This window comes from Galeopterus variegatus, unplaced genomic scaffold, assembly GCF_000696425.1.
Source record: "Galeopterus variegatus unplaced genomic scaffold, G_variegatus-3.0.2 Scaffold1903, whole genome shotgun sequence".
NCBI classification, from domain to species: Eukaryota; Metazoa; Chordata; class Mammalia; order Dermoptera; family Cynocephalidae; genus Galeopterus; species Galeopterus variegatus.
Genome location: NW_007728014.1, coordinates 97,463 through 110,279, shown reverse-complemented (window position 1 = coordinate 110,279; position 12,817 = coordinate 97,463). Strand labels below are relative to the sequence as shown.

Below are 12,817 nucleotides of genomic sequence, written 5' to 3'. Positions count from 1 at the left end.
TTTTCACTATCAAGATCAGTGGTTCTCAGCCTTGGCAGCATATTAGAATTACCCGGGGATCCCATTTTATCAAAATTTTATGTGGCGCTTTGAAAATTACACTATAAATTGTGTGACTTGCACAAGACCTGACCTTCAAATTAGGAAGCATTGAATCTATTTCAGATTGGCTTCTGAGTTGTGGTGTGTACTCCACATTTGTCAATCTGAATGTCTTTTTTAATTTTAACAGTGTAAGCTATTAAATATGTTTAAAATCCATAGAAAAGGAGCATGTATTTGTAGGGAAAATAGGTTAGAAAGAAACCACTAAGGTTTTTATTAAGGGATTTGGAAACCCAAGACAAACTAGACTGTTTTTATGATTGAATAATGAGCAAGTTTAAGTGAATTCTAAGATTTATTGATTGACAGATAAATACTAATTGGGGCAAAGCAAATATTGATATTTAGTTGAGGAATAATACTAATATTCACCACAAAAATAGAGTGTACTTATAGTGAATGATTTAAGTGGGAATAATTGGCCCCTGATTTTAAGTGCTTTGTTTTTATCCTTTAATATTTTTAATCAGAGGTTAAGTTACAGACGTGGGAAATGGTTTCTCATCTAAAAACAGTACAGCCCTTATGGTAACATAGGTTATCTTATTTATGGCTGTGTTTAGAGATGTGAAGACTCATGGACAAATAAGACTCATTGTGCTTTGAGAGAGAGCTTCTCTTTAGCTAATCCTGAATTAAAAGTTTGATACATATAAAATTTATCTGAAGGTTGTCAGCATTAGACTCTGTTTTCAATTTCATCTGAAAAGAAAAACTGCCTCAAATTCTTCATATAGTACTCAGCCTATGCTATTTTAATTGCTGTAAAAAAAACTTTATCAGAAAAAAAGTGATTTCTTGTGAGTCTGAGTGCTTGTTTACACAGAAACCTTTAGAACTTTGGCCAAAGTTTGGGTCTCACTTTAAGAAAGAAATTTGCAAAAGTTTGAGGTATTTGGTAAAACTAGGAAAGTGAAACTTATAATATGGTTCTCTTGAAGTTCCATGGTTTGACATTTCATTTTATTAATTACTCCTCTTAAAATCTCTTTTTCTTAAACTTTTTAAGAAAGGTATTGCTGTCTTTTAGTCAGTTGGAACTGCCTCGTAATGTGTTTTGTTTGTTTTTTAATAAATTTCAAAATACCATTCAAGTTGCTATTTTATGACTGGTTCCCCAGATTTTAGAAGTAATTTTAAGTGATGTCTAGTGCTTGCTTAGTTACTTTTTGAATTTTTCCTAATACCAACCCAGCATCAAAGAGTACAAACCTTATGTATATTGTCAGAGGCTCAAGTAATGGTATCTGTAGCAAAGAAATATTTCAAAGGTGGCATCAGAAATTTGCTCACTAAAGATTTAATTGGTTTATTTTATTCAAACCAATCTTGCCTTCTTTTATAAAGAAGGATGGTCCGATAAGCTGCTGTTTGTCTACCAATCTTTGCTCATGACTTATTCCTATGGAGTAACTAATTAAGTTACAAGGATAGTATCAGAGTGAGTAAGGTAAGAAAAGAAACTGAATTCTTGAAAATCACCAATTAAAACACACAACTAATTCTAATATAGTTTATAAGAGCTGGGCTTTAGAGACAGAACTAGGTTTCAATTGTGGTTCTACTATTTTCTAGTGGTGTGTCTTGGGCCTTAACTTCTCCAAGCTCTAAGTTTTCTCATTTGAAAAGTGGGCATGGTAAAAACAGAAATAACTGTATATGATTGTTGTAGAAATTAAGTTTTAAAAATGCATATAAATCTGTTTTTTAAAAAAACATACAACCACTGTTTTGGGGGCTCCCAAGCTCTATCATAAGAAGAATGCCTGTGATATCTGTGGGAGTGTTAAAAAGTAAGGCAGATAGTTGGAGATGAAGATGGCATGGCACTGCTACTTTATATGTTATGAATTTCTGCTGTGTTCTGAGGTCTGTCTATAAAAGCATCTCAGGACCAGCATACCTGATATGTGTGGAATGCCAGTCTAAGAGCAACTGGTATTTGATGTACTTAATGCAACAAATGTTTATTAATTGTGTCCTATGCAGAGAGTGCAGTGTTAGGTCATGTGAAGGATACCAAAAAAAAACTTAGAACACTATCCTTTTTGAAGGGGATGTACCAGTTGTTTAATATTTGTTGCTATGTGTCAAGAAACATGCTAGATGCTTTACATACATTAATTCATTTACTGCTTAAAAATCTTGTCAGATTATTAACCCTACTTTTGGAGGAGGAACCACAGGCTTAGAGTAAGTAGGCTTGTTAACCCTGCTTACAGAAGAATAACTACAGGCCTAGAGTTAGGTAACTTGCCCAAGGTCAAGGTGGCACAGATTGGAATGTACATCTGTCTGGCTCCCTAGCCCATATTCATTAATTCAGTAAACATTTGTTGTACACATCCTGTATGCCTAAACCACATTAGCTTCTGACATCTCTACCTTCAAGTAGTTTACATGATTCCATAATGTGATATATACTGTGATAAAGGTGGGAAGACTCGCCTGCATGGTTATACATTAATGCAGGATAGTCCGTGTTGTGTGCATAGCAAAGAGCTGGACAGTCAAACCTAGAAGCACATCAGAATCACCAGGGGGGCCTTAAAATCAGATTCATGGGTCTCAGAACTACTAAATTGGAATCTCTGGGATTGAGGCTCAGTTATCTGTAATTTTTAAAGCTTCTCAGGTGAGTGGTGGCAGCCAACTACCATTGTATTAAGGAAAAGAGAGAAATTGTTATGGACTTAGAAACTCAAAAATGCATCAAACATGAAGGTAAACCTTAAGATGAGTCTTTTGAGAATAAGATTTGATTAAATAGAGAGAGAAGAAAGGAATGTTATGATAAAAATGGCATTTAGAAAGATTAACCTGGTCACCGTAGGAAGGTTGAGTTTTAATTTGTATGGCTTTTTATGTGCCAGAGAATAGCTACAAAGCACTGGGATGCTTTGGATTTTCTTTTGAAAGGAACATTCAAAGTCACTATATCAAATTAATTGATTTCAAGTGATCTGGCTGAATTTTTTTATGTACATATGCATATATCTGAGTAGCTACTTCACGATCTTTAAAGGATAGGTTCACCTTGATGCAATAACTTAGGGAGACAGAAATAGATTTAACTTTCTGAAGACTGGTGTTGTTTAGACATATCACTAATATCTAGTCAGAATCTGAGCTATTATAAACTCTGGCAGAATCTCCTCTGTACTTTACCCACCTATGCACTTGTGCATAGGAAAGTAATGATTGAGGTTTTTTTGAGTCTTTTACTCCTTTGAGAATCTGATGAAAGCTATAAACCTTCTCTTGGAAAAATACACATACACATAATTTTTGTGTCATTTTAGGCTTTTGCTTGTCCTCTAAAGCACATTTAGAGCCCCCTTAGTGTCAATTGATTCCTGCCAAGATCCCCTGTATTACGAGTCCTTTGTTTTTTTCTTGTCTTTAGGCAATAGCACTAAGCACACAGCAGACATTCTATTTGAAGAGTGAGTGAGTGAATGAAAGTGACAGAAAAAAAGAAATCTCATGGTCTGGAATGATAATCTCAGTGATCTCTCTCAGGGTTATTTTTTCTCAGTATTAGCTCCGGAGTGCTCTAGAGAGGGGTAGAATGAGGCAAAGAAGGATCATTCATTTTTCTTTGTATAGTGTACCTAACATGGCCTTTTGGATTCATAAATAGCTTAGAGAATCATACCAGTATGGAACCAATAGAACCCTTCCCTAAATACAAACATGCTATTCAGCTGCAGATATTAGTAATACTAACTGCAAATAATACTAACATTTAGTAAAACTAACTGTTCTTCTGTTAAGGAGTGTGAAAAAGCAAAGGGTGCTGTAGAGATATGTTATTTTCAGTGCTTTTTTTTTTTTAATGTATAAAGAGAAGAGGTTTATTTCTTACAGTTGTGGAGGCTGGGAAGTCCATGGTCCAAGGGTGCATCTGATGAGAACCTTCTTCTTGGTAGAGACTCCCTACAGAATCATGTGGTGACACAGGGTATCACATGGCGAGAATGACAAGGGCTCTTTAATATGCTCACTTGCTCTCCTTATAAAGCCTCTCCTGCGACAGCCCTCTAGATCATTAACCTATTATTCCATGAATGGATTAATCCATTCACAAGGGCACAGTCCTCATGATCCAGTCACCTCTTAAAGGCTGTCTGCCTTTCAACACTGCCAGTCTGATTTTCCACCCTCTTAACACTGTCACAATGGGGGTCAGGCTACAATTGAGTTTTGGGAGGACATTCAGTCCACAGCAGGGCCCCACCATCATTAAGTAGGGAGAGGCTAGGAATGCTGCTCAACACCCTGCAGTGCCCAGGGTGGCCCCACCACAGAGCGTGGCTCAGCCCTAATATCTGCAGCCCTGACTGTTCTTCCAGCAAGCTTCAAAGCTCCCACCCCAGACAAACCAGGAGGCCCTATTGGCCTCCCAAAGGCCACACTGACCACCAGCTAGCACAGTGGATGGGGGTTGCCTGTCCCTGTAGCTGCCCCTCCTTGTCACAGTTGGCCTAGAGGAAATAAAACAAAACCCACCCTCTGAGGGGAAACACTGGTCTCTCCAGCCTCCCTCTCCAGACTGGCCAGACTCAGAGCTTCCCTATAGATGCAGGGCCTGTTCTCAGGATTCCAGACCAAAAAGTGCTTACCGGACCTCATTTGAGGCCCAGCTCAGAATCGGGTTGCCCAGGGCTGCTGCTGGGGCCACTCCTACCTTCTGTGGAGAGCCAGGCCTTCCTTCCCACCCATTCGTGGAAGGTTTCGGCACTCGACCCCATAATTCCACATCTCTCCCAGTCCTAACCATGAACCCAGCAGCTCCAATGCTGAGCGCAGAGCCTGACACGTGCTGTGTGCCCAGGTATTTGTGGCACTCATAGAGGTTAGGAGGTGCCAAGGAGGGCCGGAGCTGGCCACCTGTATCCAATCCAGCTCCGCCACCTACCCACTGTGCATGCACAGGCAAGTGGTTTCCCCTCTCTGGGCCTCAGTTTCCTCATCTGTAAAATGGAGATAATCACTCCTGCCACTGTTTGAGAGTCATAGACAGCCAGTCTGCTGAGCATGTGCTGTGGTAACTAGGCACTCCCACAGCTGAGTTCTGAGGCAGGGATCCTGGAGCCCACATAGGGGTCACACCTGAAGATCCAGAAGGAACAGGACCTCTTCCCAGACGGTGCCTGGGCCTTGGACTCTGCTGGAAGGCTCAGGAGGCCATCTGCTCGACCACTTGCAGGCAGTGCCTGGGTACCTTGCACCTTAAACCCCTGTCAGCTGCTTCAAACTGATCAGAGGCAAACCTGGCCTGGCCAGCACTTGCCACACCAACACCCTGTACCTGGTCACCACCCTTGCATTTTTTTTTTTTTTTTCCTGTGTGCCTAAAGTTTGGTACTGGACAAATTATTGATGCATTTAAAATAATACTGACACCCATGTTTATGGATTAGAAGACTCAGTGTGGTTGATATGCCTGTTTTCCCCAAATTGAGCTATGTATTTAATTAATCCCAATCAAATCCAAGCAGGGTTTTACATGTATATGAGGGGTCTTCAAACAGTTCATGGAAAAAATTTGTATTATCTTTCAATTATATTTTTTCACGAACTTTTCGAAGTTCCTTTGTATGTGTGTGGAGATTGACAAACTTATTCTAAAATGTATGGAAATGCAAAAGATTTAAAATAGTTTAGACAATCTTGAAGAGGTTAAATAGAGTTTAGAAATCGACACTACCAGATATTGCTGCATAGGGTATTGAGGCAGCAGAAGGATAGACAAATAGATTAATGGAACAGAATAGGAAGTCTATAAATTGACATATACAAGGGAACTTCAAAAAGTTTGTAGAGAAATGGAATTAAAAGATAAAAATAAAAAATATTAACTTTATTTCTCAACATAAGTCCCATCAAGTTTAAGATACTTTTGTAAGCAATGATACCAGCTATTTAGTTCATCCCTAAAGAACTGAGGGTCCTGAGAATTCAACCAGTCAATGCAGTCTTTGTCACATTATTAACTGAAGAAAAATGAGTACCATTTAAAGATTTTTTAAGATTAGGAAACAAAAAGAAGTCAGAAGGAGCCAAATTAAGACTGTAAGGTGGATGCCCAATGATGTCCCATCAAAACTCTCATGAAATTGCTCTTGTTTGATGAAAGGAATGAGCAGGAGCATTGTTGTGGGGAAGGACTCTCTGGTGAAGCTTTCCTTGGCATTTTTCTGTTGAATCTTTGGCTCACTTTCTCAAAACATTACTCTCATTACTCTCATAATGAGTAAGCAGATGTGATTGTTCTTCAGCCCTCCAGAAAGTCAACAAGGAAAATGCCTTGAGCATCTCCGAAAACTGTTGCCATGACCTTTGCCCTTGACCAGTCTGCTTTTGGATTCACTAGACCACTGCCACCTCATGGTAGCCATTGCTTTGATTGTGCTTTGTCTTCAGGATCATACTGGTAAACCACGTTTCATCTTCTTGTACACCTCTTTGAAGAAATGCTTCAGGATCTTGATGATCCCACTTGTTTAAAATTTCCATCAAAAGCTCTGCTCTTGCCTGCAACTGATCTGGACACAATAGTTTTATCACCCATCAAGTGGAAAGTTTGCTCCACCTTAATTTTTTAGTCAGAATTGTATAAGATGAACCAATTGAGATGTCTGTGGTATTAGCTATTGCTTCCACTGTTAATCATCAGTCCTTTTCAATTAGGGCACGGGCAAGATTAATTTTTTCCTTGCAAATTGATGTGGATGGTCTGCCGCTGTGGGCTTCATCTTCAATGTTGCCTAGTCCCTTCCTAAAACATGTTATCCATTTATAAATTGCTGCTTTCTTTGGGACATTGTCCCCATAAACTTTTCATAAAGCATCAGTGATTTCACCATTCTTCCACCCAAGCTTTACCATAAATTGTTTGTTCTTGCTTCAATTTTAGTAAAATTCATGTTGCTCTTTTCTAACTATCTTATCCTTCTTAGTGCCTCAAACTAGATCCTGTTCAAACATGTTATAAGTTAGTATGAATTTACTTTGGTGCAAAAAATTTTTGAAATCCACGCATAGTTTTTTCATAATATGCATTTTCCATGAACTTTTTGAAGACCTCTCATATGTTCACCTGATTTGCAGGAGAAATGCCACTGCAATCCAGTGGGGAATAGAAAGCCATTTCAGTAAATAGTTTCAAGTCAATTAGATATCCATATATATAAAAAAAATCTTAGCCCCTGCCATATAAATTAATTCAGAATGGATCATAGACATAAGTGTAAAATAATAAAGCTTCTAGGATAAAACATAGGAAAATATCTTCATGACTTAGAGATAAGCAAAGATTTGTTAACTGGATGAGTAAAACATTAATCATAAAAAGATTGTTAAATTGGATGTCATTAACATTAGAAACTAATGCTCATCAAAAGTTAAGAGAATGAAAAGACAGACCTCAGACATATAGCCAATAAAATACTTGTTTCCAGAATATATTATAGGATAGAACAGTTTTGTAAAAATAAATATTTAGTGTTTGAGGAAGACAATTAGAACTAAATGTTTGGGTTTTTTTGTTTGTTTGTTTGTCTTTTTCGTGACTGGTAAGGGGATCGCCCCGCACCGCACTCAGCCAGTGAGCGCACCAGCCATTCCTATATAGGATCCAAACCCGCAGCGGGAGCGGCACTGCGTTCCCAAGCGCTGCACTCTCCCGAGTGCGCCACGGGGTCAGCCCTAGAACTTAATGTTTTACTTGACATTTTTCAGACTGTAAATTCTGTGTCTAAACATCATATATCATGTAAAGAGCCTCTATAAATCAAGATGTTTTGCCCATCAGTAAAAGACTTAATAAAGAATTTCACAAAAAGGTGACATATGAAAAAGTGTTCAAAGTCATTAGTCATCAGAAAAATGTAAATTAAAACTGTAGTGAGATACCACAATATACCCACCAGGATGGCTAAAATTAAAAAGACTGACAATACCAAGTGTTGGTAAGGATATGGATCAACTGAAACTTTTATTCATTGCTAGTGAGGGCAGAAATTTGTAAAACCACTTAGGAAAATTGGCAATTTCTACTAAAGCTAAATATATACCTCCTCAGTGACTCAGCAGTTCTACTCATTGGTGTACACTCAAGAGAAATGAATGCATATGTCCACCAAAATGCATTTACAAGAATGTTCGTAGCAGCTTTATTCATAATAGCTAAAGATTGGAAACATCTACAATAATGCCAACACTACTCTGGATAAGTACATTGTGGTATAATCCAGTCATATAATGGCACAAATAAAAAGGATGAACTACCGATCCACGTAGCAATATGGGTGAAACTCACAGACATAACAGTAAATGAAAGAAGACATACATAAAAGACTTCAATCTTTATGATCCAATTTGTGTAAAGTTCAAGAAAAGGCAAAATGAACCTATGGTGACAGAAATGAGAACAGTGCGAGGATAGGTTTTGATTGAAAAAAGGGCAAGGATGCTTCCTAGTGTGTTGAAAATGTTTAATTTCTTGATCTAGGTGGTGGCTACATGAGTATGTGTGTGTAAAAATTCATCAGATTATGCTGTTAGGATTTGTGTACTTTATGACTGTAATAATGTAGTCTCTACCTTAAAGAACTTAAAATCTGTTGGAGATGAGAAGATGGGGAAAGAATAGCTCCTTTGCTAAACATGGGATTTAACTGGGTTCCTTGTAAGTGTCCCATTCTTGTCTTTGAGCCCTTAGCAGAGTAGAAACTCAGTAAGCATTTATTCTATGAATGAGTCGATAAATTTCTTATCTTTATATTTAGGATTGAGATTATTCACAGCTATTAATTATTTTATTGATAAAGGGCTGACTGATGTCCAGTTCTTAAAAGATTTGAGAAATGTTCTGAGACACTATTTGGTAATGACCATCATTTAAGGATGTAATTTGAATTAATTAGACAAATCTGTTTATTTATTTATTTATTTATTTTTTGTATTTGATATCCTTGGAAGAGTTGGTGGTATTTTGGTATTCTTTTACTCTTTACAAGCCAAAGTTTTTACACTCTTCCTTGTGTTTACAGTCTGATCTCCCATACTTTATTCCCTCAAATAATAGTGAGGTTTTTAGAGGAACTCTGGCTATTTAAATGGAAAGTCGGGCATGGATTCTGAAGTTAGAAACACTGCTACTATTCCTTCTCACTTCTGGGATTCCTGAATCATTTCCTGTGGTCTAAGTACTGGTTTTGCCACCTAGAAACACTGTGCAGTGCCATCCTCTGATAAACATTTTAGAGTAGAAAGAATAAAAGAATAATATAATAGGCGTTTACAAAATTCCAGGCAGAGTTTAAAATATTATACCTTTGGAGCTAACAATCACAGCTAAATGCTGTAGTGCAAATGTCTAATCCTATTTTATATGGGTTTTCTACGAAAAGCCTCATCAAATGTGGAATAAGAAAGCCTCATTCTTCTCTATCAAGGTTTAAAATGTATGGTTGTCACTTTCCTCTAGATAACCTCTACTTATAGCAGATAGATTTGAAGTGCAAAATAGCTTTATCTAATGGACGCTGTCACTCACTGCATTCTCTTTCCCCCCAAGACAGGATGTATGTTGTTCAGGTTCAGAGTATAGAGTCCAAAAGATGTCAAGTAAAACACTAATTTCCAACTGCCTTCCTCAAGTGTCAGATATTCATGTTAAGAATTGTTCTATCACATAATAAGAAATTTATGTGAATTTGTGACACTGGCTAATTATAAGTTTTTTTAAAATACAGAAATGAAATAATTTATCTTTCATATGATAAAAAATATTCTTTGAAGAAACTGGAGAATTGTTTTCTGTTTATACTAAAATTCTAAGTCTAAACATTTTAATTAAAAAAGGAAAGATAGATGTTGCTTATAACAATATTCTAACTATTTAAAAAACCTCTATCTTTAACTGGTTTTAAAGTGAGTGAAGGCTTTTTTATTACAGGAGGTTTTAGTTTAAAATAAATTTTAACTTAAAAATTTCAAGTGAAAAATACTTGACTGAACAAAGAATAACTTTTAAAATAAACAAGGTATCTTCTACCAGCAAAGTACAAAAGGAAAACAAAAAGAGATGGAGGTGAATCTTTAGTTTAAAATTTAAAAGACTTAAGTCAGTCATAATATGTAAATCTTATTTAGCTGCTGATTTAGACTAACAAACTTTTTTTTAAAATAAGAAAATTGAGAATTTGAATACTGGATATTTGATAATATTTTTAAAACATTAAGTTTTTAGATTTGTAATTATAGTTTTTAAAGTTTTTTCTGTTAGAGATACTTCCTGAAATAAGTCTGCTATATGCTTCAAAATTATATAGGGACAGTGGAGGGTATAGATGAAACAAGAGTGGCCATGTGTAGATAAGTAAAGCCCGGTACTGATTACATGGGTATTTTTTTATATTATACTTCCCCCTTTTATATGTTTGAAATTCTCCATAATAAAAATTTTTTTTCTTAAAAAAATTAGCTACAGATCGTAAAATTTGAACTTGTACCACAGTTTATTTTCTGGTAAATAGTTTCTTCCATATCCTTTGAGGTTGGTATTTCCCATTAGCAAGATAGGTTCATATTCTTAGGTGTGACACTATAAACGGTACTTAAAAGAGTAGCTAAACAGCTGGTAGGGGAAGTAGGCCTATTTGTCATGTTTTGATGGCAGAAGTTACATTGGTAGGATGCTACTTTTATAAAGGACTTGAAGTCTTAAAGTATGTTTTCACCACTTAGTGACTTTTCTTGTACTTGGAATAAAATCCAAGATGCCTAGCGTGATGTAAAGAGATTTTGTGTATTTTGTTTCCTGTCTTCCTCTTCTACTTTACACTGGTCTATTTTCCTCCTACCCACTATGTTTAACAAGCACTGTTTCTAGAAGCTGCCTCAGTGTCTTTACTTTGCCCACCCACTGGTTGATTAACTCCTATCCCACCTTCAAATCTTAGGGTAGCTAAGCTTTTTCTCCTCACTCTTGTTTACAGCTTTTTCTCCTCACTCTTGTTTACATTTCTCTTCATAAAAATAGATGTTGTAATTATGTATTTGTGCAACTATTTGTTTATTTGTTTAATGCATGCCTCCCCCTTGCCATGAGAGCACGGGTGATATCTGTTTTGTTTGTCAGTATAACCTGAGAGCTTAGCACAGTACCTGCCAGGTAGAATGCATAGAGTAAATATTTATTGAACGGAAGAATAAAGGAATGAATGGTAGATATGACTCCTCTTGCTCTTAGAGCAACACTGATTGTTGAAAATATGACATTTCTTTCCAACATTTTCTTGCCTCTCTCATTTTGGTCTAGGTAGAATTTTCTTTTAGAGAGTAAGTTTGCAAACTCATCTTAATGTTTAAGACTATGTTTCCTAACTGATAAGTTTAGTTAATTTCAGTGGACAATTGTAACTAAGGCTTAAATCATTAAAGAGTTAACGGTATTTACTTGCATTTATGTCAAATTTTGTTTCCTTTTTAGTCTCTAAATTTGACTTTTTTTTTTTTTTCCTTTTCTCAGGTACTCTCTGCCCTTGACATACTCCAACCTCCACACATTGACTATTTTGAAGAAATGTATCCTAACCAGGGGATGTGAAAGAAGGGAATAATTTTTTTTTTAATTAATTTGTTCTTCTAGTACCTTTTGGGGTTCTGGCCTTGAAGTCTATTAAATCTTATCATTGCAGAAGTGGTTGAGTACCTAGAACCAGGTAATTTTGAAATCCCAAGTGTCTGGCAGACCTTAGTAGTATTGACATATCCTATGTTATAATGCCACAGGACAGGACATTTGAACAGATATATAATTACACACAGCCTTATGAGATAGTTTATTACCATCCCTATTTTGCAGATGAAACCAGTAAGGGCAGCTGTGTTGTAGCAGAACCCAGTAAAGTGTTCTTGACACTATACTACAATTGCCTGTCAGTTAACAGGATAAGACCACCCTTGCTTACAACACTTGGGGTAAGATGAAAATTAAAGAGCTAATGTAAGTTATATGTTTTGTGTTCCTTGGAAGAATGGTGGTGATAGTGGTGATGGCAGTGATAGTAACCATTACTTACATAGTTTTTATCAGATGCCAGGCACAAGTTTAGGTTCTTTACACATATGAGTTTATTTAAGCCATATAACAACCCTCTAGGGAAGGTACTGTGATTATTCCCCTTTTATAGAAAGGAAATCGAGGTACAAAAGGTAAGATTACAGAGCTAGAAAGTATTGGAATTAAGGTTCAAATCCAGGCAGTATTAACTATATAGTCTTGCTTTCAACTCCTACTTGTATGATTCTCTCAGGATAGAGGCTTTAACATTCTTCTATTACTACTGTTAATGTTTAAAAATAGTATATTAGGTATTGTGAATAATAATGAACTGTAAAATAATGCCTGGTAATAGCTCCTCCTGGGACTGTTCATGAGAAAAATTGAAAGATAGGTTAGCCCATATGACATTCTTAGGCAAAGTGTCACCAGTTTCCATTCTGCATTTAACTTGGTAAAGCTTTAAATGAAAGGGAATCCTAAATCATTGAATTTGGTGAGCTTATGATAGTGCAGTTTATTTCGACTCTAAGCTTTTCAAAACTCATTCTTATACAGGTGGTAGATAATCCCATACTAGACAATTATCTTTTTTTTTTTTTTTTTTTTTTTTTTTTTTTTTTTTTTTTTTTTTTT

At 36.3% G+C, this 12,817-nt stretch overlaps 1 protein-coding gene across 2 annotated transcripts in view; it reads left to right on the top strand.

Moving 5' to 3' along the window:
* Positions 1-12,817, top strand: part of NLK (nemo-like kinase) — a 161,582-nt gene that overhangs the window by 81,364 nt on the left and 67,401 nt on the right. For both annotated transcript variants that reach the window (XM_008579525.1, XM_008579526.1), the window contains exon 3: positions 11,648-11,703. In XM_008579525.1, the coding sequence (XP_008577747.1) occupies positions 11,648-11,703 (56 nt within the window). The remainder of the gene's footprint in view (positions 1-11,647; positions 11,704-12,817) is intronic.